This window comes from Osmia bicornis, chromosome 6 (genome assembly GCF_907164935.1).
Source record: "Osmia bicornis bicornis chromosome 6, iOsmBic2.1, whole genome shotgun sequence".
NCBI lineage: Eukaryota > Metazoa > Arthropoda > Insecta > Hymenoptera > Megachilidae > Osmia > Osmia bicornis.
The window spans coordinates 10,551,958-10,579,433 of NC_060221.1; the positions used below are offsets into that span (position 1 = coordinate 10,551,958).

At 37.3% G+C, this 27,476-nt stretch overlaps 1 protein-coding gene across 1 annotated transcript in view; it reads right to left on the reverse strand.

Moving 5' to 3' along the window:
• Window positions 1-27,476, reverse strand: part of LOC114880798 (glucose dehydrogenase [FAD, quinone]) — a 73,396-nt gene that overhangs the window by 40,830 nt on the left and 5,090 nt on the right. The window contains exon 2 of the mRNA XM_046286105.1: window positions 5,050-5,219. Within this exon, the coding sequence (XP_046142061.1) occupies window positions 5,050-5,219 (170 nt within the window). The remainder of the gene's footprint in view (window positions 1-5,049; window positions 5,220-27,476) is intronic.

Genomic DNA, 27,476 nt, shown 5'->3' on the forward strand with positions numbered 1-27,476 from the left:
TTTTTCAAGAGGGTGTTTCACCCCTTTAATGGCCGTATGGGCACGTATAAAAAAATACGTGTTTCTTATTTTGACCTAGACTACAAAATATTCAAAGCTCATCAAAATCGGAGTGTAACACTTGGGTAGGTTTACTTGTGAGTATCAATTCGTTAGATTCGCCACGCTCAAGCGGTCTCCCTCTCTCGCTTTAACGCGTGCGCAATATAACATAGACGTTTCTAGTGTCTTTTAAAATTAATACTATTTTCCTTAACAAATTGAAGAAAGCGCGGGATGCGTGGCGTCTTATTGTATTCCGGTTTTACTGCGTAGAAAGGCGATACGAATGTAAATCCAAAAATACAGTATTAATATATAAAGAGATCCATAGTTTTGTTCAATCAAAATTCAACAGTGACGAATCGCATAACCTAGTCTGGTAGAAGTTTTTCGATTGAATTTCTAGATGAAGTTACGTTAATTGCAAAAAAATCTAAGTGTATACAAAAGGAGTTTGCTATGCAACACATGCGATTTACGGGATCATGTGCAGAAAAACCAGATGTATAGCGATGCGGGTGAAAAATTTGCAAAGATCTAACTGTTCTCATTGCTGCATAGAAATTTATCAGCTCGAGAAGTTGTGGGCAATAGATAATACCTTTGATAAGTTTAAATAGGAAAAGTAGATCTGCTGCGGTCCTTCGAGATTCGAGCGACTTGAGATTGAGTTCGATCATCATTGGGTTGTAATCGTGATCTGTAAACGCTATTGCCTTACCTGACTTAAAGGCCGCGTATCTGAGAAACTTATGTTGCACTCTCTCAATTAATTGCACATATTTAATTTGATTGGGCGACCAGATTACCGAGACATATTTCATCTGTGGTCTCACTAATGTGCAGTATAACAGTCAGATAGTGCGGGAGTTCGTGAAATTTACTGTACACCGCTTTACAAAACTTAAGGTTTTATAGGCACCGCTAACAATGCGTTTATAATGAGCAAAAAAGTCCAAAAGCGGTGTGTAGTAAACGCCCAAGTTCCGAATCTCCGTCACTAGAGATAAGGTTGTGTTGCCAAGTTTGTAGTCGAACTCAATCTCACAAAGCCTCCGCGATGATCTCATTGAATAACATTTGTCAAAGTTTAGGAACATGCAATTAATTTTACACCAATGTTCAAGGTTTCGGAGATCGTTTTGCAAGAGAATAGAATCATAGCTACAAGTAATCTCCTGAAATATTTTTAGATCATCGGCAAATAACAAAAACTTGTTATACCGAAATACTGTGGTTATATCATTGATAAATAAGTTAAAGAGTAGAGGCCCCAGATGCGATCCTTGAGGAATACCTGATATAGCATCAATTGGGAAAGAGTACTGGTTTACCACACGAACAATCTGCTTACGGTCACTCAAATAACTTGCAATCCATGACAGCAAAGGATTACAGAAACCTAATGAGGATAGCTTCGATAAGAGAATACTATGAGATACAGTGTCGAAAGCTTTGTTGGAATCAGTATAGAAGGTATCTACTTCACTATTTCGATCAAAGCAGGTAGATACAAATTGACAGTAAGTAGCGATGTTTGTTAAGGTAGATGATGCACGCATAAATCCATGTTGTTCGCTGCAAATCAAATTTGTGATAGAAGGAGTAAGATGATCAATAATTAAACTTTCGAATAACTTTAGAATAACGTCAATAATGTAAATTGGTCGATCATTTCTAATATTGGCCGAGTCACCAGATTTAAAAATAGGCGTGATTAGACTTGTTTTCCAGGCTCTCGGAAATGACCCGCTTGATAACGAGATATTAAGAATGATCCATAATGCACGCGATAAGATGTAGCTGCAAGATTTAAAGAGAATTGGAGGAATCCCGTCAATTCTCGGATGCTTGGAAGTTTGTAGCTCATTAAGTTTAGTAAAAATATCACTTATATTAATATTTAAAGTAGAAATATGAGTGCACTGGTCATAATTGAAATCAGTCGAAACGTGAGTCTGACAATGAGAAACACAGACTGATCCGAAGTACGATGCGAAAAGATTTGCAATCGATTGAGCGTCGTTTGCCCTAACATTGTTAAAATACGTGTCGGTGGGAAGGCTGAAGGTCCTGCGTTGACTGTTTACATAACTCCAAAAAGGCTTAATATTATTGCAGGTGTGCATTAATCTTTCAGTGTTGCGTATATATGACCCATGACAATTTTCAGACAAGGTTTGCACTCCACACGAAGTTTGGAGAAAAGAAGGTAATCTTCGTACAAATTGGTTTGTTTATAAACTCGGTGAGCACGTTTTTTCTTGCGAATAAGCCTAACAGGTTGTGGGGAAAACCATTTGGGAAATGTAGAATACCTAACATGAGTTTTGGGTATGTAAAGATCTATTGCGTAGTATAAATGATAGTATAAAGTGTGGACTGCATCATCAAAATTTAGATCCTTCCGAGCATCATCCCAAGCAATGGAATTTAAGTAGCTGCATACTCCAGTGTAGTTGCCTCGATTGAAGTTATATCTATAAGTTACTATATATCTATAATGAGCAAGGCAGGGTGATATAGGTCGCAATGAAGTAAAGGGCTGTCTGATAAGATAATTTCAGCTAGGTTGTCATTGGTAAAGCACAAGTCAAGGGAGGACCCACAATGATTATAAATTTGATTTTTTTGGGCTAATTGTAAGCCAAAAAGGTTTAAGTTATCGATTAAATATTCAAGGGATGTCGCTACACTTTGACTAGCGCCAGGATCAATATTGATCGAACGATATTGACCGTTCCACGTAACGTGAGGCAAGTTATAACACGCTATTTCTCGTTGCAGATCCTGTATGTGTATCTTGGTACGAAGTCCTCTTACATTTTGATAATACACTATTGGGCTGAGTCGGCGTTTTTTGGATTACGAGTAACGGAGACAATTCTAGGAACACCACGAATGTAATGGATTGTCTTAGAAGCATCATTCATCTCACGCAATTCTGTTCTTAAATTATTCAAGAACGCACGCTGTTTCACCGTTTGATCTTGCTTGATACTGGCCAGCCCCTGATATTTTGATTTGTTCTTCAAGATAAATAGAGGTATCTCCGAAGATTTAAAAGTGACACAAATCGATCTGGGTTTGTCGCCGGAAAAATTTCTGCCAATCCGCTTAATGTGTAGGTCAGCGTTGTATGTTTCCGGTTGAATCTCACGAAAAATGGCTTTACAGATCGATATATCAGAGGTGGAATTCTTCTCAAGAACGTTGAAAATAATGAGATTATGTGATCTTCTGTTCCTTTCCATTATTTTTTCAATGATATTTTCTTCTAAGTTGTTTATGGTTACTTTTAAATCGTTTACTTTGGTGTTAATATTACCCAAAGTGCAATTTAAAATCTCAAAACTTGATTGAAGAACCTTTAGCTCGTTTTCAAGCTTGTCCAATCTGGAGTCTAAAATTGCACTGATTTTATCAAGAAGAGAATCGTTGCCATTGTCTATTGGAGACACTATTGGGGTAACAGTGGTTGTCAGTTCCTTGCAATCCAGAAGTTTGCCTGGTTGCCATGGATGCGAACAGCCCAAGTAAACATGATGTTCCCCGGTGTGACGATATTCCGCATTGTTTAGTATCGGAGTAAGAGAGAGCCGGCGATCCCTAAATCCAACCGTCGCGTCGCCCCGTGTTTACGTTGAGTCGTGCGCTCTCTTTCCAGCATGCGAACACCGGAAACTCTTTCTCTCGGCATTCTGGAAAGATCGGGAGACACCGCGACGCCGTTAATTCTAATCGAATTAGCTAAGCCGCTTATTGGGTATTGTTGATGATCGGAACAAGTGGTGAAAGCTAATTGGGTCATGACGTCACAATATCCGTAACGGCTTACATTAGCCGAATTCTGGAGATCGCTAAGCTCTCGCGATTCATTACTTAACCACCCGTGTTACCGATCGCCCGCGCAGCAAATTGAAGGTTCCGAATTACCAAAGACCGCGTCCTTACACCGTCGCTTTATCGATGTTTTATCGCGTCGGTATCTCGTGTTCCCGGTCAGATTCGTCTATCTCGTATTGTGTGTTAACCGTTCGTGTGCGTACCGTGTGTGATCGTGATTGCTCGTATGTGGTGTGCGTCCCGGTGTGTTCATGTACAATAAACGTAGAAAAACTGAAACCTGTGGTACAGTCATTCTCGGACCTTACCCTCATTTCCCGGCTAGTGAACACGCATGATGAGCAACAGACTGGATTTAGAACTGAACTAGAACATCCCTTACGTGTATTTCTTCGCAGGTGCCATAATTTCAGTTTCAAAAGTGACAAAGTCCACTGACTGTTAGAAGAAGGATAGTCACTGAACGGCTCTTGTTCCACTCGTTCAAAAACGTAATCACCAACACACCAACACACAGAGGTGCGATATAAATATTATTAAATTTTATTTAGGATAAATCTTAATTTTTGAGCCAAGTTTGTCAACCGAGCGGGCCCTCGAAGATTCGATAGTCCCGGCTTCTATACTTGCCGTCACCAGTGTCCATAACTGCGAAAAGACCAGTTTTTCGTTCTTTCGTATGCATCGTCGCTCTGATTGGCTATACTCCCACTTCCCTACACTTGCGCATAGCGCTGCACCCACGCCAAACAGCATAATTTGGAGCGTATAACGGGTATAACGATTTTTTACTCATGTGTATCATTCTGTATTCTTCCTATTCAACCGTACTATTGTGTCACCCGGTATATTAAACTCGATTAGCGGAGTGGGAGTTTCGAGGCTCGCTAAGTTCTCCCACCATCTTCCAATCTGCGCGGTTTAGTTTTGAACTCTGGTGACGGCAAGTATAGACATCTTAATTCGTCCTAGTCATACAGTGAAAGTAATGTATAATGTAAAAAATAATATGTATTTAAAGCACAGTATAAAATTTTTAACTCCCATCGAAGAAAAAATTAATATTATTGATTTCTTTTTTTACCGTTTTAAAACAAATTGCAATTTCCTCGACTTGTAGATAATTTAAAGAGAAATAAATTATGTATTTTGTAATCTTACCTGGAGTTAACACTGGCAGGTGGTAGAGGTCTGTTGCACGGGTCCTCGAGGTCGCATTGGCTACGAAGAAACACTTCTAGAAGACCCATGAAGAGCATAAAAGATGAACCACCACATGTTGATGCTAAAGTCGGACCAGTCGACGGGGTTAATGGGCAATTGCAGCTCATCTGGAGCATTAATAAAAAAACTCAGGAAGTTAAAACTTTATGGTACTTTCAAAATACATATAATATAATAGGAAAGTTAAATTGTTAAAGTTTAATCAAACTGCCGTTGATTGGCAAAAATAAAACAGAGTAAAATCAAATAAATTAAACAAAGGTGGAAGTTGAGCTGTTTCAACGTTGGTTGGGAACCGAATGAAATTGTAATTTTTAAAGTTTATTTTTATATGCTTTTATGTTTAGTATTTTATTGTTTTAGAAATCATATTTCGATAAGACTGTGTATTAAGGTTTTATTTTCTAGTTATTTTTATATTTGGCTAATCTCGGGAATAGTCCCACACTCCTATTGTGTTCAAATTTCATACATATATGTATAAGGGTAGGGATGACGTAAATATAAAGTGTAAACGTTGGGAAAGTTCCACGTGCCAAGATATAGAAAATCGCGAAAACAGATCTTTTTCACTTGGGGGGGGGGGGGATTCTCTTCAAGAAGATGGCGCTTAAACCTTTTGAATTGAAGAAAAAGAAACATAACCTAACCCTAACCCTAGCCCTAACCCTAACCTAACCTAACCATCGCGAAAAATGATAAGAGTGGGGCGAAGGATGAGCAGACGTTAGTGAGTGGAACGTCGAGTTAAGGGAGCAAAGGGAGCTATCTAACACTGGGAAATCCACCTTTCATTTCCTCACCTTCACGTGCTGTCGGCTGATTTCGCTGAGAAAGGGTAAAAAGAAAAGTTAGCTTAGGTTAGGTTAGGTTAAGTTCAGAAAGGAGGGCGATGGGGGTGCCCATACAAAAAGGCGATGGGCAAGCTTAGGCCCTGCGCGCCCCCAGTCACGGAGAGCCTCGACCCCCAGTTTTTGGGGCAGGTAGTCGACACTTTGTTCCCACGAGAGAGGGAACACACCCGCCCCCCGCCGGACTACGAGGAGGTGGTTTGGTCCGACGAACTGGGGGTCACGGAGGAGGAGCTGGCCGGTGCGATTAAACGCATGGGGGCCCGAAACATTGCTCCGGGTCCCGACGGCGTCCCCGGCCGTGCCTGGGTGAAGTCTCTACGCGTCCTCGGTTCGAGACTGAGACGCCTCTTCAGCGCCTGCATTAAAGAAGGAGTTTTTCCACAACAGTGGAAGACAGGGCGGCTAGTCCTTATCCGGAAGGATGGGCGACCCGCCGACAGTCCCTCGGCCTACCGGCCCATCGTGCTATTGGACGAGGTGGGGAAGTTGTTCGAGCGGATCCTGGTATCCCGCCTCGTCCAGCACCTGTCCCAGGAGGGTCCCGACTTGGCCGATTCGCAATATTGCTTCAGACGGGGGCGCACCACAATCCACGCAATCCAGTCGATGCGATCCCGCTGCGACTCGGCCACGTCCCGGGGCAGAGTGGCGTTGGGCGTTAGTGTAGAGATCGTCAACGCCTTCAACACCCTGCCTCACGGGACGATAAGGGGGGCGCTGATACGCCTCAAGGCGCCCCCTTACATGAGGAGGAGTGTCGGTGACTACCTCCGGGACAAGAAGATAGTGTACAGGGGCCGGGATGGCCAGATGCACGAGGGGGACGTGGACTGTGGCGTGCCCCAGGGTTCTGCGAAAGGTCCCACACTTTGGAACCTGGGGTACGACCCGGTCTTGCGGGTCGAGCTCCCAACCGGTGTGAGTCTCACATGCTTCGCGGATGATACGCAAGTGTTGGTCGTCGGTCGGGGGTGGAAAAGGACTAGCCGCCTCACCGATATTGGCGTCGCTGCTGTTGCCGCGGGGATCCAGCGGCTGGGGCTTCAGCTAGCTCCCCACAAAACCGAGGCGATGTGGTTTTACTCGCCTCGGCGTGGGGTTGCGCCACCGCCTTAGTCGGTGGTCCGTGTGAGTGGAGTCGACGTCCAGGTGGGGAAGGGCCACAGGTACTTGGGCCTCCACTTGGACAGCCACTGGCGCTTCGAGGAGCACTTCAGTCGTCTGGCCCCCCGACTAGACAGGGCAAGCAACGCGATTGCCCGTCTATTGCCCAATATCGGGGGGCCCACCGAGAAGGTTCGCCGTCTCTACGTGGGGATCGTGTGGAGCATGGCCCTTTATGGTGCGCCCATATGGGCGAACGCCCTGATGGATTTCGGGCGCAGCCAGCAACTGCTGCGCCGGGCTGAGAGGAGGATAGTCATCAGGGTGATTAGAGGTTACCGCGCGATCCGCTACGAGGCGGCAATGACCCTGGCGGGAGTTGTCCCCTTCAAGTTCCAGGCGGAGGGTGAAGCCAAAGTCTTCTGGCGTCTGCGTGCCCTTCGTCTGGACGGGACCCCGCCAGAAGAGATGACCGAAGCTGTCACTAGGATTAGGCGCCAGGCCCGGCAGAGAGCCCTGGGTCGGTGGCGACGCGACCTCGTCGAGAGCGGCGCCACCGCCCAGCGCGTAGCCGGGGCGGTCCTGCCAGTGCTCAAGAAAAGGAGGGCCCGCGGCCACGGAAGGCTCACGTTTAGGATCACACAGGTGCTCACCGGACACGGTTGTTTCGGTGAGTTCCTGCACTGGATCCAGAAGGAGGAAACGGCAGCGTGCCATCACTGCGGGGCGGGGCGGGGCGGGACACCGCGCAACATACCCTGGAGCACTGTCCAGCGTTTGCGCGGGTCCGTCACGCCCTGCGGTGTGAAGTTGGGGGTGATCTCTCGCCGGCGGCACTTGTCAAAGAGATGCTCGCCGGCGAGAATCAGTGGAGGGCGGTGACGGATTACTGCGAGTCGGTCATCGCCCTGAAGGAGGAAGCAGAGCGGGGTCGGGAGAGAGCTGATGCGGCCGGCAAAAGAAGGCGGGAGCGTCGTCGGGGAAGACCCCCTGACAGCGTCAGCTGAGGGAGATGGGGCGGTGGGCCGTGAAGATGTTACATACCAGGCCCACCGTCCCCAACGAGGAGAAGAGGATGGGAGGAGCACCTGCTCCCCCTGAAGAGGATTTTAGGGGGGGATACTCGTCTCCCCCCGTAAGAGGAGGACCGGGGAGGGGCACCCGCCCATCCCTCAACACCGATCGCGCGGCCGCGCAAGGTTTATGCGGAACCGCTGGTGCGCAGGGGGCCGGGGCTGGAGCCTCGGTCCCTATTGCACGTGGCCCGAGGAGTGCCGTCATCGGGTGTGGCCCCCGATGGCGGCGGAGTTTGGCACGTAGGGGGAGGGCCAAAGCTGGACCCTTCCCCGAGCAAGGGGTGCCAACGCGCCATGGGTGGGGGGATCCCGGTATGTTTGCAAGAGGTCCCGGGGCCCCCTCCTAGCGCCCAGTGTAGGTCACCGTGGGGGTTTTAGTCGGCAAAATTCCGGCACTACCCTCGGCTCCTCCCCAGGGGGGCTGGGGGCGTCTTTCGAAGATTTCCCCCACGTGAAAAAAAAAGGTTAGGTTCGGAGTTGGAGGGTTATTTAAAGTAATTAGAAGAACGCAATGAAGTGAAAATTATGCAGTATCGCCTACAATCACTGGAACTTAATCCAATTGAAAAGTTGTAAGATGAAATGGACAGGATAGTTAGGACCAAGTGTCCAAAAAGTGCGAAACAGCTGTGGACAATGTTAAAAACAAATTGGGGAAAAATTAAGAAAGAAACATTACACAAACTTGTCGCAAAATTGCAGCGAGTAGTATATAAGCAGTTTATAGACCAGAAACAGTATTTAAATAAGTCTATATCATTTAGTGGTGAAAATTGTATATAGGTATTATGCATCTTATACCTTTTATAGAAATCAAATGTTCGACAAATATAATTTTTATTAAAAAATACAATAATTACGTTATTGTAGTATAAATATAGCACCTCTTATGGGCAAGGGTGTATATGTATAGCGGTGTACAGAGTACGATTTTGCAATTTGAATTTTAAATCCTTATAAAAACTGTTTTTTTTTTTAAATGTTGTTTACAATTTTTTTTCTAAAAGTGCTCTATAAGTCAATGGGTATATTTCTCTCAAGTATGAATATCATAATTATTATGCGTTTCTCTGAATATCGTGTCCCAAAAACGAGAATTACTTTTGCATGCTTCCCTGCTACTTCGCTAGAGGTGCCATTCACTCTTGTTGGCCCTTAAGGTTACAAATTATCTATAAGAAACAATTATTGGAAATAGGTGGTGAAACAAAATAAAAATTAGAAAATACTTTTAAATAAAAACTTTATTTAAGCACTTGGAAGGGCACGTCCGTACAGCTCGGAAGAAACAGTCAGACTAAGAAAGGTCAGTGACGAAGAATTCGTCACGTACCCATAGACTCTATCGGTCCTATTCATTGTCTAAATAAGCCAAGAAGGAACACAGCTGCACCCTCTTGACTTGTGTCTCGAAAAAGAAACGCAATACGCACGTCGATGGTTTTTGTAAACGGAAAGAAAGAAAAACTTTCTCTTCTTGAAAGATAAAAACCAACAACAATCTCCTTTTCACAATTATATTCTTTTAAATGAATAGTTAAATACATACTGCTTTTATAATCTGCTTCTGAATATCATCAATTTTTTAATATTTTTCATACTATAAAGTTTAATAATTAATTCTATCTGGTTTAAAAAGAAAACAAACAGACTGCAATATTTCGTAACCAAATTACAAACATAACAGTGTCCTTACATATTTGCAAGATTTTTACAACTTTCACGTCGTTTGCAGAGCATATAATTACTAGATTCAACTTCATCATGATATGTAATTATATTATGTAAGATATTTTTACATTTTGTTTAGAATAAACATAAAAACAGGCGAAAAAATACAAACTAAATTACGATCGTAACAACAGTCTTATACAAAGTGTTTCATGCAAATGGACTAAATTTAAGAAGGTTTAAAATGGTATAAAATAAAAAAACTGTCATTAGGAAAAATTAAGTGGTCTTGAATATGATGCATGTGTTAAATGCAGATTAAAAATGTCAAGATCAGTTTCGCTTTTTAAATGAAATTGTATATTTTGTTAAATGTCACTCGATGCAATTTGTTATTCTGTATCAAACGATATTAAAGTATTAGGGAGAAAAATTGATTATTTCAAAAGATATTTTAAGGAGAGATTAAGGCTTTGATGTAACAATAAAAATTATTAATTTAAAAAAGATTTAAATAATAATTCTGTATTACAAATTTACTAAACCTTTAAATTAGTAACAAATTAAGTTTATAATTGTTTTAAAAGTTATATTACGTAGGCTTTCGCTAAAATATCTTTCCAAATAATCAATTTTCGACCCAAGTATTTTAATACGTATTTGTAACGTCAAATAAAATCCGTTCAATAACATTTTTTCAAATGAAACTTAGTATTTTTGTTTATATAAATCGATTCTTTGAAATATTCTACATAAAATGATATTAACCTTTCAACAGCAGAATCTGGATCAATTGCGATTCATACTTACAAAACATATCCAAGGATATTAATCGAAAATTAAATATATAATTTTTAAACGAAAGAATTTCATATATTGGAAGAATAATTTTTAGAGAGACCGTGTAAGACTTAAAAAATGAAAATGAAAATATGAAATACAAAATTCAATTAAAATTGTGGCTCCCTGTATGGTCCCCCGTTCTAGGGTTAAGGTACAATATTAACGAAATCAATAATTCATAGGATATTATCAAATTCTTATTTGGTGTTTTAAAATGCACGATTTTTTATACTGCCTTTTGAACAACTTAATCTTTTCAACTTGCATTATTTTTTTTACATTGTGCGGAAACTTCTTTTGCTAAGAGTATATGATAAGCTTATAAAATATTGCAACGAATGTTAAAAAATGATGTAATTGTTATTTTAATAAATTAAAGAAATAATCTGTAGAAATAAACTTATTGATCTAACCTACTACCAACAATAGCGTCATATCGACTTTCCTTTTTCTAGATTCGTAATTAATCATCAGCAGTGTGAACAAACATCAACGCGTGTATGTACTTCAATACCGTTACGTTCACTGACCGAGAACCGCACGGCGCGGCGTCTCTCCGTCGATTACGAAAGTCTCATGTAATTTTGCAGCTTCATTTTTTGCAAGTTCTTTTTTTATCTAGACGTCCTGTCGGACTTCAACATGCAATAATTGCAGCGGTTGCCAGCTGTCGAGTTTGAGACACAAATCCTGTCGTGTCGAAACTTTCTGAAGGAATGAATTTCGTGCCCTCGACCTGAGAATCGTTCGCTTATCAGCATGCGACACTCGCACCTGCCGCGCCTGCTGCAACGGCTCAATGCATTTCTAACCTCGCTTATTTCCGTAAGCCGTAATTTGATGATTTAATGAGGTGTTTGGAAGGAATAGTGGTCGGAGGATTAGAAAAAATGTGTGTAAGAATATTGGTAGCTGTATTAGTGAGGAATACTGTTCTCCGCTCACAAGAAGTCTCACGGGATGGCACAGGGGCAAGAGGAGGTATTACGCACACATCAACTAACTCCCTAGTTTTACACGATCTTAAGTAGTGACATGACTGCTTTAACCAATCATACGTTACTACCGAGAGTGTGTGTGAGCTGAGGTGAGGCGCGGCCAATTAGATTGCGATATTTTCATAGAACCTTCTGTGATCGGTGGGGACAGTAGTAAGTATTAAACGTTTTTTAGCAAAAACTCGAAAGTGGCATTAACAGGGACGGTCGGGTTATTAGAAATTTGAGAAAATTCCCGGTGGGTCAGTGAGGATTTTGGAGTTGTTCTACGTAGAATTTAACTTTCATAGGTACTAAAAAACAATGGGAATAAAAATTATAGTTGTAAATAATATTGTAAATAATAAACATACAATATGCCAAATAATTTCGTAATGAAAACACAACACGTTTTAAGGATATTATAAATATAATATTCTATTGAGAACTAACGAACTAAAAACCTATTTCTTTTTAACTGTCGAAACAGTAGTGCAACTACAGGGGAGTCATAAGGGTCAGCTGACCCCTACTAAGAAATTAAAAACTTGTTTCTTCCAGAAAATTTTAGATAACGATAATAAAAATGAAGGAAATTAAACTTAATATTACCATGATGATAATATTACTTTATTTAGGTTATGGTGTTAGTTGGCTTGTTCAGTATTGTTAGATAACACTGGAGTCTAAGAAAGTAGACACGGAGGCGAACCTACTTACGTATGGCTAACATAGGGAGTCTCAGGTCAAGTGTAGCTCGAAGGGGACTTGAACACCTGACCTTGCAGAGTTTCTTCATTGCAGAGACTTTCCGCAAGCGAACCATATTGACGCGTACTGAACCCTTTCTTGACTTTAATTAGATCCGATGTGCCTTCGCTGCCAACCTTTTTATCCTCAAAAATTACAGTAAAAGAAGTGGTGGGGATGGACGTTACGAGGTTCCGAGGGATCGCGCCTAAATATTCTAGAAGACAAACTATACCAAGTGTACGCATTTGATTCCAAATAAGGAAATTTACGAAGACGGGAACGTAACACTAATAACGTATGAAAAAATTTGTTTGACCCCCCTGTCGGACAGTTATGGCTACATATTGTCTTGAGATGTTTATTGGATATATTTACCTACGTCTCCAATGAAATTAACAGTCTATTTTTAATTAAATTTATTCGCTGCAGGAGGACTGGTCATACCAGTCTCTCGGTAAAAATATAAATCCGTCTTCGCCCTTGGTTAATAATATCTTATGCTTAGCAAATTTTTTTCTTCGTTTGTATGTTGTATATTTTTATTTATTCTTATATTAATTATATAAATTATTTTTGTGTACTCTTATATTTTTCTTTTTGTAATATTTATTGTATCTGACGTTCTATTAATTTTGTATTTCATGTTATTTTTATTTTAAAAATTTTACACGGCACCTTTAAAAATTATTTTTCCAATGTATCAGATTCTTTCGTTCAAACATTATACGTTCAACCTTAGGGTAATATCCTTGTATATATTTTATAAGTTTGGGTCACGATTGACTCAGACTCTACTGTTCAACAATTAATCACTGTCATTTTTTGTATCAATGATTTTTCCTCTTCTATATTTGAATAAATGTTACCTACTATTATTATTATTATTATTATTAAAAAGTTAGTTACACGTCAAAAGCGCCTATAGCCAGTAGCGCAACTATGGGGGATCAAAAAGGTTAGTGTTAATTCATCATGTTTAGTTTAACGCGAGGTTGGGTAGCTTAATGGTAATTGGTATTAACTCTCAAATGAATAAACAAATTATAAGAGTTGATATATATATTGTCTTTAATCCTGGTATACATGTGACTCGGAAGATAGAATTTATTCGAAATTTTAATGTATTTTGGACTCGTCAGATTTATTAATCTGTTCGACGACTCTGTTTGACGACTAAAGTTGTTCTGCCGTTTTTAACGAATGCTTTCAAACAAGAAACCTTGAACGAGGGAGGTGCGAAAAAATGAAAAGGGGGGAAAATTTGAGGTATGTAAGACAGTGTCCAGTGGAAGGGACAAAATTCAGAGGGCCCTAGCACTTGGCCTTTTCTCGACCCACAGGTACGCGGGTGACGTCGACAGCAATTTGCGTTTTTCTAGATCTTCGATACGCAGAACCGTTGGTCGTAATTCGGTCGAGCGTTTTATGGCGGACTTAGCGACGTCGATTTCGAGTAATATAATAATAAAGTAATTTAAATGTTCGCCGATGGTATATGTATTGTAACTAACTTAAAAGGAAAGATATAACGATAAATTTTGCCGAAAATTCTGGAAGCAACGATTATGTTCTATTGTTATGACTATTGCTGATTTAACAGTTAATTTACGCTCTAATAAGAAAATAAAAGTTTTTTTTGTTTTAGATAAGCGGCGGAATATTTTCGAAATTTTCAAAAAATGTTGTCACGAATAAATAGAACTGAAAAAAATAGATTTAATAAAGTATATTGCCACTCTTTTTATTATCGGTTCAGTGAATTCCTCTCCACTCGGAATTTCACACACGTGTCAAGTATCGTAAGGTTGGAGTCTTCTTTTCATATTGCCGATTTCAAGTATGTATTGTATGTTCTGCACCTACAGTTCCCTAACTGGTGATAAAACGAGAGTTTAGTGCATCATCATGATATTAATACGGTACGAACAAAGATTTCTTTGACCCCTTATTGGACAATTATAATCGCGCTATTGAATATAGCAGAAGACAAATTAACTTGTCGAACTTCTATAGGCGTCAATAGCAATGGAAGGGTTAACTAAGATTACTTCATTTATCATATCTGTCAATGACCTGACTTTTGAATTATATTTTCGCGATACAACCACCTTGAAACCAGAGTCTTATTGAGTTTTGCTATTGCCGTAACTTAATCTGGTACGGCTTGCATGATCCTTGAGTCGTGTGTCATGGTTCTCCTAATAACTAGGTAGTTTCTACGTAGTTTCTGCAATGTAAACATAAGTACTTCTGATGTGAAGGGACGCAGATATTGGTATATGCTTTGAATATTCAATTTCCTGTTTACATTAATTATTGGGTTTATTGTAAAGTTCTGTTCGTTCACATAACTGAATTAATACATTGAATTAGTAAGCAATATATTAAGCTGTTGCATGTTAAATGACTGATTTTGAAACATCAGAACTCTGATGAAATTAAGTACCACAAAATAGAACTTATGATATGTTAATTCAAAGGTTAAAGTTTGCTGAATATGGCTAAATAAACATTTTATAATATGAACCAATATAATATGAAATGATATAACAATAACTGGTTATTAGAAAGTCGTCTTGTTAATTACTGTGTATAATATTCAGTAAGATGGTCATTTAACAATCAACAATTTATTTTGTATTAAGAATATTTTTGAACGTTTTATTTGGTCATTTTTGACAATCTTTAAGGTTTAAATTGATATACTTTAAGGGCACAGACTCCTTGTGTCATGACCTGTATGCGTGCACTTACACAATCAACGGAAAGCATGCACGTATACGCCATGTGTGAGAGAGACACTCGATTTCGTAGATTCCATTTTTCGTCTCGATAATTGCATAAATGAAATTTTCGCGGGTACACCACACACGGGTAGACTTCGCTACAGGTTGGTCAGGTCCGCTTTAACGCTAATAAACACCATACGTTGAGAAAAATGGAATTTTCGAAACTGTACGATTGAGACAGACGCTGTTGTAAGCAAACAACATGGCTGCCGAATGCTGCGTTCGGCTACATTTTAGCGAATATTGGACGATTTAATCGTTTTTTTACTGATAACAGAGCTGACCAACTTTCCTTGAACTAGCACAATATCACTGAAATTCGATTTTTCACAATTTATCACTTCTGGAAGACGTAAAATGGAATCTACGATTTGCACGCATCAGACGTCAAATAGACATAAGAATAATTCACTGATTCTCCGTCAGAGGCATTGATGGTATATTTGACTACGTTATCATCAGGGTCGATAAAAGCACAAGTCAGTCGATAAATGTAAATTCGATAAATCAGACGATAAATGTAAGGCATAGTTGCCGTAACGTATTAAGACTTCTGTCACGCTGTTGCCACATCTGTTACAATTGTAACAGGCTCGAGCCGATTTTGATTCCTGCCAGACATAGAAAAGAATAGTGCGCTCGAGAGAAAGAGATCCGAGAATGAAACAATACATATACTAATGTGTGCAACCATAAAACTTTTTTATTCATATTTATAATCATGTTTTTTTATCAATGAAATTGCAGATAGAATACTTGAAATGATATGCCAGAAAAATGAATTATAAAACTTGCACCATATACAGTGAAAACTTGATAAATGTAACTATTGCCGGTCCACTTCACAACTGTTATAGAATAGGAGAATCATTTTTCGAATTTAATTGTCTAGTCAATAAACACTGATTAGAAACAGTCAGTAGCTAAAGACGAAAGAGAAACTGAAACTGGGATTTATTGCCTTCATTTAAATGCCCCATGTCAATGTGACCATACTAATGCACAGAATAAAGTTTTTTATTTTGTCCTTTTTATTAATAAAAATTTCACTATCATGTGGAGAAGATTTTTCTGATTAAAATGAAGCTAAACACAATATAAATCGGTCAACATTTAGTAGCATAATTTTGGGTTAAATGTTATGCTTGCAAGTCTTTCTCTCCTTGTTTATCCTTCTTGCGTTATCCTTTTCTATGTTCGGAAACATCAAAGAACGCCGGATTCGTGATGCTGGTAGGGGTAGAATGAATGAAATAATACACATAACGTAAGTACGCGACCATGAAACTTATAGGAATGAAAACTACATAACATAATAATTTCAAGAAGGGAATAAGAAATAAAGAAATGTAATGATTTATAATGTTTATTTATACATATATATATTTGTACTATATGTTAACAATAATAGGCCGCCCGCCGCCGCCACCTCCTACCGAACCTCTTTCCTCTTCTACCTCCACGGCGGTCACCGTATAGCATTTTTTTGCTTACTTTTTTCATCTGAAATATAATAATGAATTTTAATATAATTCTGTCACACAAACTAGGACACCCTGTATATGCAGGTACAATTATATTAAAATTCATTATTATATTTCAGATGAAAAAAATTTCAATAATACGTGGCTGGAGTGGCTGTCATGGTAACCGACGATGTAGACGTCGCGGAGAAAGAAGAGGCATTGTTTATATTTATTGATTATATTTCAATCAATAAATATTGTATATTATAGATCAATTTACATGTTCCTATAAGTTTTATAGTCGTTTACGTTATGTGTATTACAGAGTCTCGTCGAATCTGTCGTAGCGTGTGACTATATTTCCGCCGATCGGCCCTACGTTGTTTCATTCATGATACTCCTTCTCTTTCTTTCGCGCTCTCCTTTTCTATGTCCGCCAGGAATCAAAATCTCGCTCGGCTCAAGCAAATTCATTTTGCTAGATGGTCACAGATGCGGCAACACCGCGTTAGAACTCTCAAATGATGTGATTTGGCAACTATGCCACCTCACTTTCGTTTCTTATTCTGCATAATGACGTTAGATGTCACACCGTCAAATGTCGAATTTCTCAATTATGTATTTTCACGATTGCCCGATTCTTTCTAATGGCGCTTACATCGATTCGGAGGGGGCCTCGAAGGAGTCTGTGCCCTTAAGTGCTTGTAAAGAAATGCAACATTCAGACGTCTAGACAACGTCGCCTGCCATTGTCTTTGAGAGTCCTAAACGTGGGATCGTCATTCAAGGGTTGCGTCGTTGGAGGAGAACATCGTTTTTTGGGACAACGAGGTGGCATTCGATTGGGCGGTAGTGTGCGAGTCGCACGCATCGAAGTTCTAGGCATCCATTTTGCGTCGTAAAATAAAGTCTTGACCAATATCTCGTGCGTTTATGCGTTTTGCTCTCTATTCCGCGTAACCGCTCTTTGTCCATTCTTACATGCTATATTGTGATACTTTTGTCTTCCGATTCGATTTGATCTTATAAGTTCTGAAATTAATTATTGTTTACTGTAACTGGCAGCCAGTCATTTTATATTCAGAATATTAATAAACTGGTTATGCATTCACTTTCAATACTTTTATGTCATTAAATATTAATAAACTTGCATTATTCCATCGCTGGAGCTCGTAAAGGGTGCAATCCGCTGTTATTTATAACACATTAATTATTATAGTTGAATATGAAACTGATGTCTCTAATTTAGTAATTTGTAGTTTGCATCATATTTAAAATTGAAAAATTAACAACTAAAATATATTATTCATACATTGGCGTAATTTAGGCCTTGTCTAGGATGGGCCAAATTTCTTAGAAATTTTGAAATTTTAGAAGTTTAGAAATTTGAAATTTTTGGAATTTAACATTTCTGAATTCTGGAATTCTTGACTTTAGAAAACGCTCGTTTATTCAACAAAAATTATCGATGAAATATTCTCTTATTTTTGATTCTCAAGTTTCAAGTCGAGAGGATGCAACTGTGTTCTTTATACTCAGTTGTGTTTAGACTAACAAGGGAACATATCGAAGCTGCACACGCAGATTTTGATGGAAATTGTATGAGATATAGTTCTCAGTTCTCAGTTTTTTATCGGCGATTGTCGATGTTAAGGGGGTGAAAACAGGCCTCAAAGTTGGGGGATGAAAATATATTTTTTGGAATATCTCTGAAACCAGGGGGTGCAAGAAAGAATTTTTTTTTAATTGTATGTTTTTGAATGACGAATTCAATCACACAAGAAATTTTGGAAAGAAGGCATTTGTTTTAATAATATCTTAAAATTTTGAATTTTTTCTATAACTTTCCTTGTTAAATGTCAATCGATTTTCATGAAAGTTTACATATGTGAACTATGGTTCATAGTCCTCGATATCCCCAGGTGACAATGATATCGGCTCCTCCGTTAAGTCGTCAAACATTAACTCATGCTCTACCTGTATATCAGTAAATGCTGATTCTTTGGCTCTATTAATAAAGTCCATAATACTTTTTGCTGCCTCAACCTCTCTCCCGTTTGTGGGTGTTTCTTTCTTCTTGTCATAATTGTATAATTCCATCAAAATGCTTACAATGTTAATTGAATTGATATTTATATTTAAAAATTAATCTGAAAATAAATGTTGTAGTTAATATAAGTAATAATTAACGATACCGTCTATCTACGTTAACTAGATGATTGTTCCTGCATCAATAATGTTGTAGAAGAGCAACGACCGTAGTACACAGATAGCTTTGAACAGAATCAAATATGTAGAACTTCAATCGAAATGCAGAAGGAATAATGCTGTTCTTCACAGAATTAGTATATTTATAGACTTTGTATTTTTCTAGGTGGAGTGGGGCAGTGCACTTTATATTTCTCCCTCTCCAACCGTAAAATCCAATCAGAATCCTCAAAAATGTACACTTCGTTTTCAGCACTGTTTAAAAGGCTGGGGCAAACTTGCAGGTGGTTTATTTCACACCAGCTCTTTTCAGAGCTACCATATACTTAAAACGAGGAAAACTTGAGTTTCAATTATTTAATGATCCTAGATTTGGTTATGATTTAGACCCCATGGTATTTTTACTGTAGGCCTTACGGCCGTAAATAAGTTAAAGCGGCATGGGCCATAAAAGTCTCCGTTCCTCAGAGCGCTGATCAGTGGCGTGTTAAACTTATACCTGCGGTACCTTCTTTGGTTATTAAAGGAACACTTGAGGACATATAACGACATTATTAGTCAAAGCAGTTTAAAAATTAATTACACTTTCTACAAAACAAGTTTTACACAATACTTCTTTTTATACGAAGCGGGAGAAAATTGTGCATATAATAATTACTGTTATAAGAAAAAAAATTCCAGAAACACGTGTCGCCTATTTCGATCCATAGTTCACATATGTAAACTTTCATAAAAATCGATTGATATTTAATAAGAAAAGTTATAGAAAACATTCAACACAGAAAGCCTGAAATTTTGCTATTCTGAAATTCTGAAACTTTTGAATTCTATGATATTTTAAAATTTTTTAATTCTAAAATGTAGGAAATTTGAAATTTTTTAATTCCGAAAGAAAATACATATATCGTGAAGATATTTTGTTAATACGTAGTATTTGTCTACAAAATTTTTATTTCATTTTCAGTTTTCCAATTTTAATAAATTTGTATAGATAGTAAATAAAAGTTTATAAAATCGATCTTGATTACATTAATTAGCAGTTAATTAGACGAATACGTAATTATAAATTCTAATGATGAATAGGTTATGTTTACTCTTAATTATACGAAGCTGCATGTGCAATTATATAAGAAATTCGAGCGCGGTGTTAAAGATTTTCCCGATGGAAAGTTAATTCGTACTCTCCTAATCGTTGGAAAACAGAATTGTATCAGCATCTGTTATAATGTATGTACATCGTGGTAACTAAGATGAGGAAGAGTCTCACACTTTCTTTGGTGATCTTTGTGACAAAGAATGATCCCTGACTATGAATTATGCATGCTTTGACGTGTTGTAATACATTATAAAACGCTATTAAATAAGCATCTTGTTTCTTTTTCATTGGAAACAACATTCGTTTTGCAACAGTATTTTGTATCATTTATTCTGTATCAGTAATAATATTATTTCTCATACAATTTTGTAATTATTGTTGCGACAGCGAGAAGCTATCGCTTTATCGATACACCAACTACCCCGCGAGAAGCTGTCGACGTATCATGACAAGAAGCTTATATTCCTTGTTTCGAGCGGAAACACATTACCGGTTGTTTTAGGTCTCTTGAACAACCGCGCGATATTCAAATATTGAGAAGGTTTCGAAAAGGCGTCGTGAACGGACCTACAAAATTGTATTCTCTAATTACTTTGTATTTTAAATGTACAGTTTCGTTTGGTTCATTATCGTTATTATTGAAATGGAAACTACAAGCACCACTTCCCGGCGTAACATTATTATATATTCATCTCATAATATTGTCATTAATAATCACATAAATGCAGTTTATGCATTGTGAAATCTCTTTAGTACAAAGACCACTTTTAATGTTTTTATCTTTTACAATTTAAAATTTTAATCTTCCATTAGGTATTTCCCTGTAAAAGTTTCCTTGTCTTATAAATAAATGTAACCTTTATAAATCCATTATATATGTGGGCGTTGAGTGTAGAGGGGGTGAGAGGGTTTCGTCTCCTCGGACGCCTTTAGTTCGGGCCGGGGACCGCTGGGTGGCGGCGAGAAATCGGTGACAGTGTTCTCGCAAGCAGTCGCCCGGCATGCAGTTCAAATATACAGGGTGATCCTCTTGCTACGGGACACAAAGGAACACTGGCGACAATGGACCCCTTGACCACACCATAAAGAGGTCCGTATTGTCACGTGCCAGCGGGGACCTATCCGGGCCGAGACGATTCTGTGTGTCTTCATGGTGCGATCAAGGGATTCATTGTCGCCAGTTCCTTTGTGTCCCCTAGCGAAAGGATCACCCTGTATAGAAGTTCTGTATTATGATAGGTGTCTGGGGCAGGGATCGTCTGTTTTGTCTAGCGATCCCGAAACGAAAACGCCTTTCTTTTTCCGCCGGCATCTTACATATATCTATTATATATTTAAAACTAATACAAGAGTTCAGTTCATTTTAAAGGATCGAGCTGGTGTTAAACAAAGAAACACCAGTCTTTTCTTCCATAACCTATTCTTAGAGATGTGCGAATATTTGAGATTTCGAAATCGGGTCGCGTTGGGAAAAATCAGACGAGATCGGGTCGGGTCAGAAAAAATCGGACGGAATTGGATCATCAAGTCGGGAAAAATTGGGCTAAATCGAATGAACTTCCGAAACTATAGCATCTACCGAGTTTCGAAAGTATCCTGTCACATACCACGTAAATTGTATTCAGAGGCCGGAACTTTCCGTACATAGGTACAACATTATTATTAATATCGGAATCTCGTAATCTATATTATACAACATGAAAACATACGCGTAATTAAAAAATGAATAAATAAGTACATACTTTCGAGACCCAACGGAAACTATACTTTTAGGAGCTTGCAACATCTCGGCCTGTCTCGCTTAATTTTGCCCGACTCGACCTGACTCGAACTTCGGGTATCTCTGATTTTTGAGAACCCGCAAATGTTCTCAAACATTAAATAAATGCAATGAGCGATCAAATTATTACACTTACAATAGCAAAAACAAGTTCTCTGTGTGTTTGATAAAAAAGATATAAAGTCATCAACTTATGCAACTGTTTCTCTAATCGTTTGATCATCTACTGTAACATTTAATAGAATATTAGAGGCATACTTTTAACTAATAATTAGTATAGTTAATATCAATTCATTCAATGAACTATAAAAAATATAAATTATTTAATAATAATTCATAATTGAAAAAATTTGCTCTTTAATTTATTAAAAATTAAAGATAGTGAAACAAGTTTAGGTCATAGAGAAGAAATAAAAAAAATATCAATTTCTGATAGATGGTATAGGAAACATTAGCATAAATAGATCTACAGATCTACATTCACAATAGATTCGTAATAGCAGAAGTCCTTCAGAAGAAAAATTGTGCAATATGATTTATCCATCGTATCGACCTTAAAAATCGTAATAATTTATATACAATTTCCTTAACAAGCTACTTTGCGTAACTCGTAAGCAGCTAGCCATTGGGAGCAATTTTTAACTTGTCTATTAAACGGGAATACACCTTTTACGTTTGCCATGAAAAAGTCTCCATTACCTTTACCCCTCTAATCATTCGTTCCGCGATTTACGCTTTATTTTATAGCGGTGTAATCGCAGAATATCGGATATCGGGCACCGTTAAAGGGGAAACATGCTGAATGTGAAAAATTTTAATATCAAAGGCAACAAAAAAATTGAACTGGTACCAATTTCCTTTTTCAAAGGACGTGTGATTTATTTAATTTATTAGGTACCATTTTTTTTTCTTTTTGTAAAACAGAGCGAGGTAAGGAGTCGATACCTTTTTGGCGAGTTAAACAAATTTTTTATACGATACAAAAAATAAAAAAGAAGTTGAAATATTCTTGGTAAGAATTCTAAAAAAAAAAAGTAAAAACTGAATCAATAAAACTTTTTTATGATACAAAAGGTAAGTAAGAGATTGAAATTTGTTTCATGAAAATTTATCAGAAGTATCAGTTTATTACAGTCTTGGTATAATACAAAATTTTCATCATTATTTATAAATTTCAAATTGAAAAGAAATTATCCTAAAACTTTACAACTTGTATACAATATTTTGAACAGAATTAATTAAAAAGCTGACTCAATTAAAAATTTGTTCCGATATAAAAAATGAATAAAAAATTGAAATATTTGTAAAACTTTCCAACACGGAGATATATAATATAATTGTTTAAGAGTTTAACAGTAAAAAGAGATCATCTTAAATAATAGATTAGGGAACCTCAGGAATATTCAATTATCGAACCTCAATCAATCACGAAAATCCACCGTTACATTTTTTTTCCCTATCTGGCTAAGACACGAGCAACTAATAGACCTGCCAGTGGAACAGGAAAAAATAATGAACCGTTATTTTTACTCGCAGGTAAAGAGAATGCGAGGCAAGTAGTACAATGAACCTTGTGGGAACATTTCAAGGGAAAGGTAGAATGATTCCGCGATTTTTAATGCCAAGGCATACTGATACACACGTCTACTGTCGTAAACAATCTGAACCTATCCGTGGTCAAATTTATAATTTTCTTTCTTTATTGGTTCTTTTATGAAGTAATGATTTGACTGTGGACCTTTATACAAAATTACTATTTTTAAAAATCATATTGCCTTTCCAGATAATTGATGGTATTATTTTAATTTCCCCATTTTGCATATTTTACAGACGTTGAACAATTTATTTTGTTTCCTACATATACATATATTGTATGCTCAGATGCATAAACTTTATTATATTTTTCATGTTTCTATTTTACGGCTAGTATATTATAAGAGGTAGGTATAAATAGAACCACATTAAGACTTCTTGGGCCCAGGGACTATCAAATCTTCGAGGACCCCCTTAATAGATAATCTTTGTTCAAAAATTGAAATTTATTTTAAAAATTAACTCATAATGTATTTCGTGCTTAAATTGTTTCGAGGGGTATGATTTTCTCGGAAACTAATAAAAACAGGTAACAATAATATATTTAAACAAACTATTTGCCAAAATCCTTGTCATAATTTTAATCTAGACTATTTAAATATACTTTTTGTCAGACTTTTTTAAAAGCTATAACCTACCGAACATTGGACACGAAATACCCACGTTTACATATGAAGGATATTGAAAATACGTGTATACATTAAGGGTTAAATAACATTTAATCGTATAGAAAAAGGGCAATAGTGAAGAAAAAGAAGCATTTCTTTTAATATTCTTTGACGTAGTAAATTAAAGACTTAGAAGGTGAGCTTTGGGATGAAACCCCCTTAGACCTCGCTTTAATTCGGCGATGAATACTTTAACCCTCGGACGGCGGACCATAGAGAGGGTCCAATATTATTTTTTCAATACATATATAAAATTCTTTCGTTTAATTATATATTTAACTTAAGGATAATATCTTTGTATATGTTTATATTTTGTATGTTTGGATCTTGATTGACCCAGATTCCGCTCTTCAAGGGTTGAAATACATTTAAAAACATAGGATTGTTAACAATACAACAAAGTAGTAAGCTAAAGGACATCTTATTTATCTAATAAAAATTTTATTTTGTTGGTATACGTATTATTTTTATACTGAAACAAATTATTTAATTTGAGTTTAAATTAAAATATATATTTCGAATTACATAACAACTCTATAAATATTAATGTAAAACAAAATAAAAAAGCAAACAATTATGCTTGCAATATTTTGTATCACAAAGTTGAATCTTATTGTGTTCCAAATCTAGAACATAGTTGTAAACATGTTAATATAATAAAAGAAAATAATCGGCCAAGTTTTTTGCATTTTATCTAATACCGTATTTTCTGAATGTTCCTTTAGATTCACTCCGCTTCTGTGAACCTGTTTATCTAGATTCTAGATTTAACTGTTCCGATTCCATTGATACTTTCTCGCTCAAAAGAATTTTTAAACCGTTGAATGTTAATTCTCTGATTTTTTATGAGATTCAAGGAAGTCTTGATGAGTTTACCGTCAATTTTGTATCCTAGAGAAGGTCAAACAGAAGTTTGTCTTGCAACTTGACAAGATAAGTTAAAATATGCAAAATTTTATATTTATATTGTCGATATTTATGCATTTCTTAATAATAAATTAGAAAAATGTATTGTTCTTATCTTAATGGATTTATTAGATATTCTTGAATAAATTGTTTTTTAATTATTCATTTACTTTATGTATGTAGGAAATATTTTAAAACACGTGTGTTGAGTGTAATATGTTTAACCAAATGGAATAAAGTGTTGATAAATATAAAATTTTTAAAAGAACAGATTTAATAAAAATGTAAATCAGGATTATTTGTAGTTTGGAAATAATGCGTTTATTAAAAGGTTTTGATGGTATAAAAAGAAGAAAAATAATAACAACTATCAAATATGAAAAAGAAGACTGTGCAATTTTTCAAAGATATCGGCTTTTATCATAATAGTAATTTGATTTGTAATTAATTTTTACAGTTGATGCAAGATTAAAATCTTATGTAAAATAAAATGGAATCATATTAATATTTTTCATATGCAAGATAAATTAATTTCTTTGTTCATTGTTTACTACATATGGGAAAGAAAAATATGTAGGCGTTTAGTGGAGGGGGAGAGGGTTTTGTCTCCCCGGACGCCTTTGGTTCGGGCCGGGGGTCGTTAGGTGACGGCGAGATGACTGTTCTCGCTGGCGGTCGCCCGGCATGCAGTTCCGTACAAGAGGTCCGTACACACACACGCACATATACAGAGTCGTCTCGGCGCGGGTAGGTCCCCGCTGGCACGTGACAATGCGGACCTCTTCATGGTGCGGTCAAGGGGTTCATTGTTGCCAGTGTTCCTTTGTGTCCGGCTGCGAGAAAATGACCCTGTATAGGAGTTCCGAATTGCGGTATGATATGTGTCTGGGGCAGCGATCACCTGTTGTCAGCTCCACTGATGAGTCTGACAGACGATCCCGAAACGAAACGCCTTTTTCTCACCTCTGCGTGACGGTCCGTTGTTCTTCTGACGCGTTTACGATTTTATGATTTATGATTTATGATTTAGATTGATTTGATGGTGATTCGCTTCTCGGGTTTGTTTCCTTGTGATTTCTGTGTGCGTGACCGAGAACGGTCACATTTGTCAGGATTGGCCGAACTGTAGGCGTGTTTAGTGAAGGGGGAAAACGGTTTCGTCCCCCCGGACGTCTTTGGTTCGGGCTGGGGACCGCTAGGTGGCGGCGAGATGATCGGTGGATTAGTGTTCTCGCCGGCGGTCGCCTGGCATGTAGTTCGAATATATAGGAGTTCCGAATTATGGTATGATGGGTGTCTGGGGCAGGGATCGTCTGTTGTCAGCCCCACTGACAAGTCTGGCAGACGATCCCGAGATGAAATGCCTTTTTCTCCCCTCTCCTAAAAATAATTCTTATTTTCTTTGATTCTATTAACAAATTCAGATTGATTTTTAAATACTTTTTAAAATTTCAGAAGAATCTATCTTAGAAAAGATTTTGGGATTCAGAAACATTTTTCCATTAAAAATTTGAGAATCCTTGATATCTAGATTTTTAAATTAATCGTACAATTTTCTTTGCATGTTGGTGGAATTTTTAAAACCCTTTTCAACGATATTTAATATTAATTCTATAATTACGGTCGACTATCCAATTTTCAATCACTTATACTTTAAAATGATAATAGATCTTTCGATTTAGTGTACTGTGCAGGATCAACAATTTTCGGGTTATGCAATCTACTTTTGGAACATCCGAAATGTAAGGGAAAATATCAGATATTATGTCTTGTATTTTCTCGTTACCTTTGGAGTGTTTCAAAATGTTCTTTATGGCAAAATAAATTGTAAACTATTCGAAATTAGATATTCTGTTTCTTTTATAACAAAGAACTCTTAATTAATTTTGTTAACAATATTTGCGAACCATTTATATGGTCATTGTCATTAAACCTTAAGCTTTAAATTGATATGTCATGAATGTTATTTTGTAGCATTGATATGGTAATCACCGTTTACTATAATCAGCAACCAGCCATTGTATATTGAAACGTTACAATAATAAGAAATTCATATCATTGCTTGGAAATGATAGTGACACAACTAAAAAAATTTGAAATTAGGTTTTGTTACATACAAAGTCTCCATTATGTTTCTATGTTTATCATATAAAAAGGTACATTTATAATTCCATTGCTTCTTTATAAGGTCTGTATTTAGTATTTTTTTAAATATAAATTTTAAAACGCCTCTCTTCTACAGTTCACATTGTTTATGTTGTGCCCCTATCCTTGTCATGCAACGATACCTTGTATAATTATTTGCATCAAATTGGTATTTGCCATAAGTGTTACTTTTATGCCATTAAATTTTAACAGATAGTTTCAAAATAACTATGTTTCAAAATTCGTCATTTGATTTGCAACAGCTTATCCACTACTTACATGACCGAATTAAGACTTTTTGAACTCAGGGCTACGAAATCTTCAAAATCCTCCTTAATTCGTTCAAATTTCCACCAAATCCCCCAAATAGCTTCATTCAAAAATTGAAATTTATTGTAAATAAAATTAAATAAAATTTAATCTTAAAAGAAAACA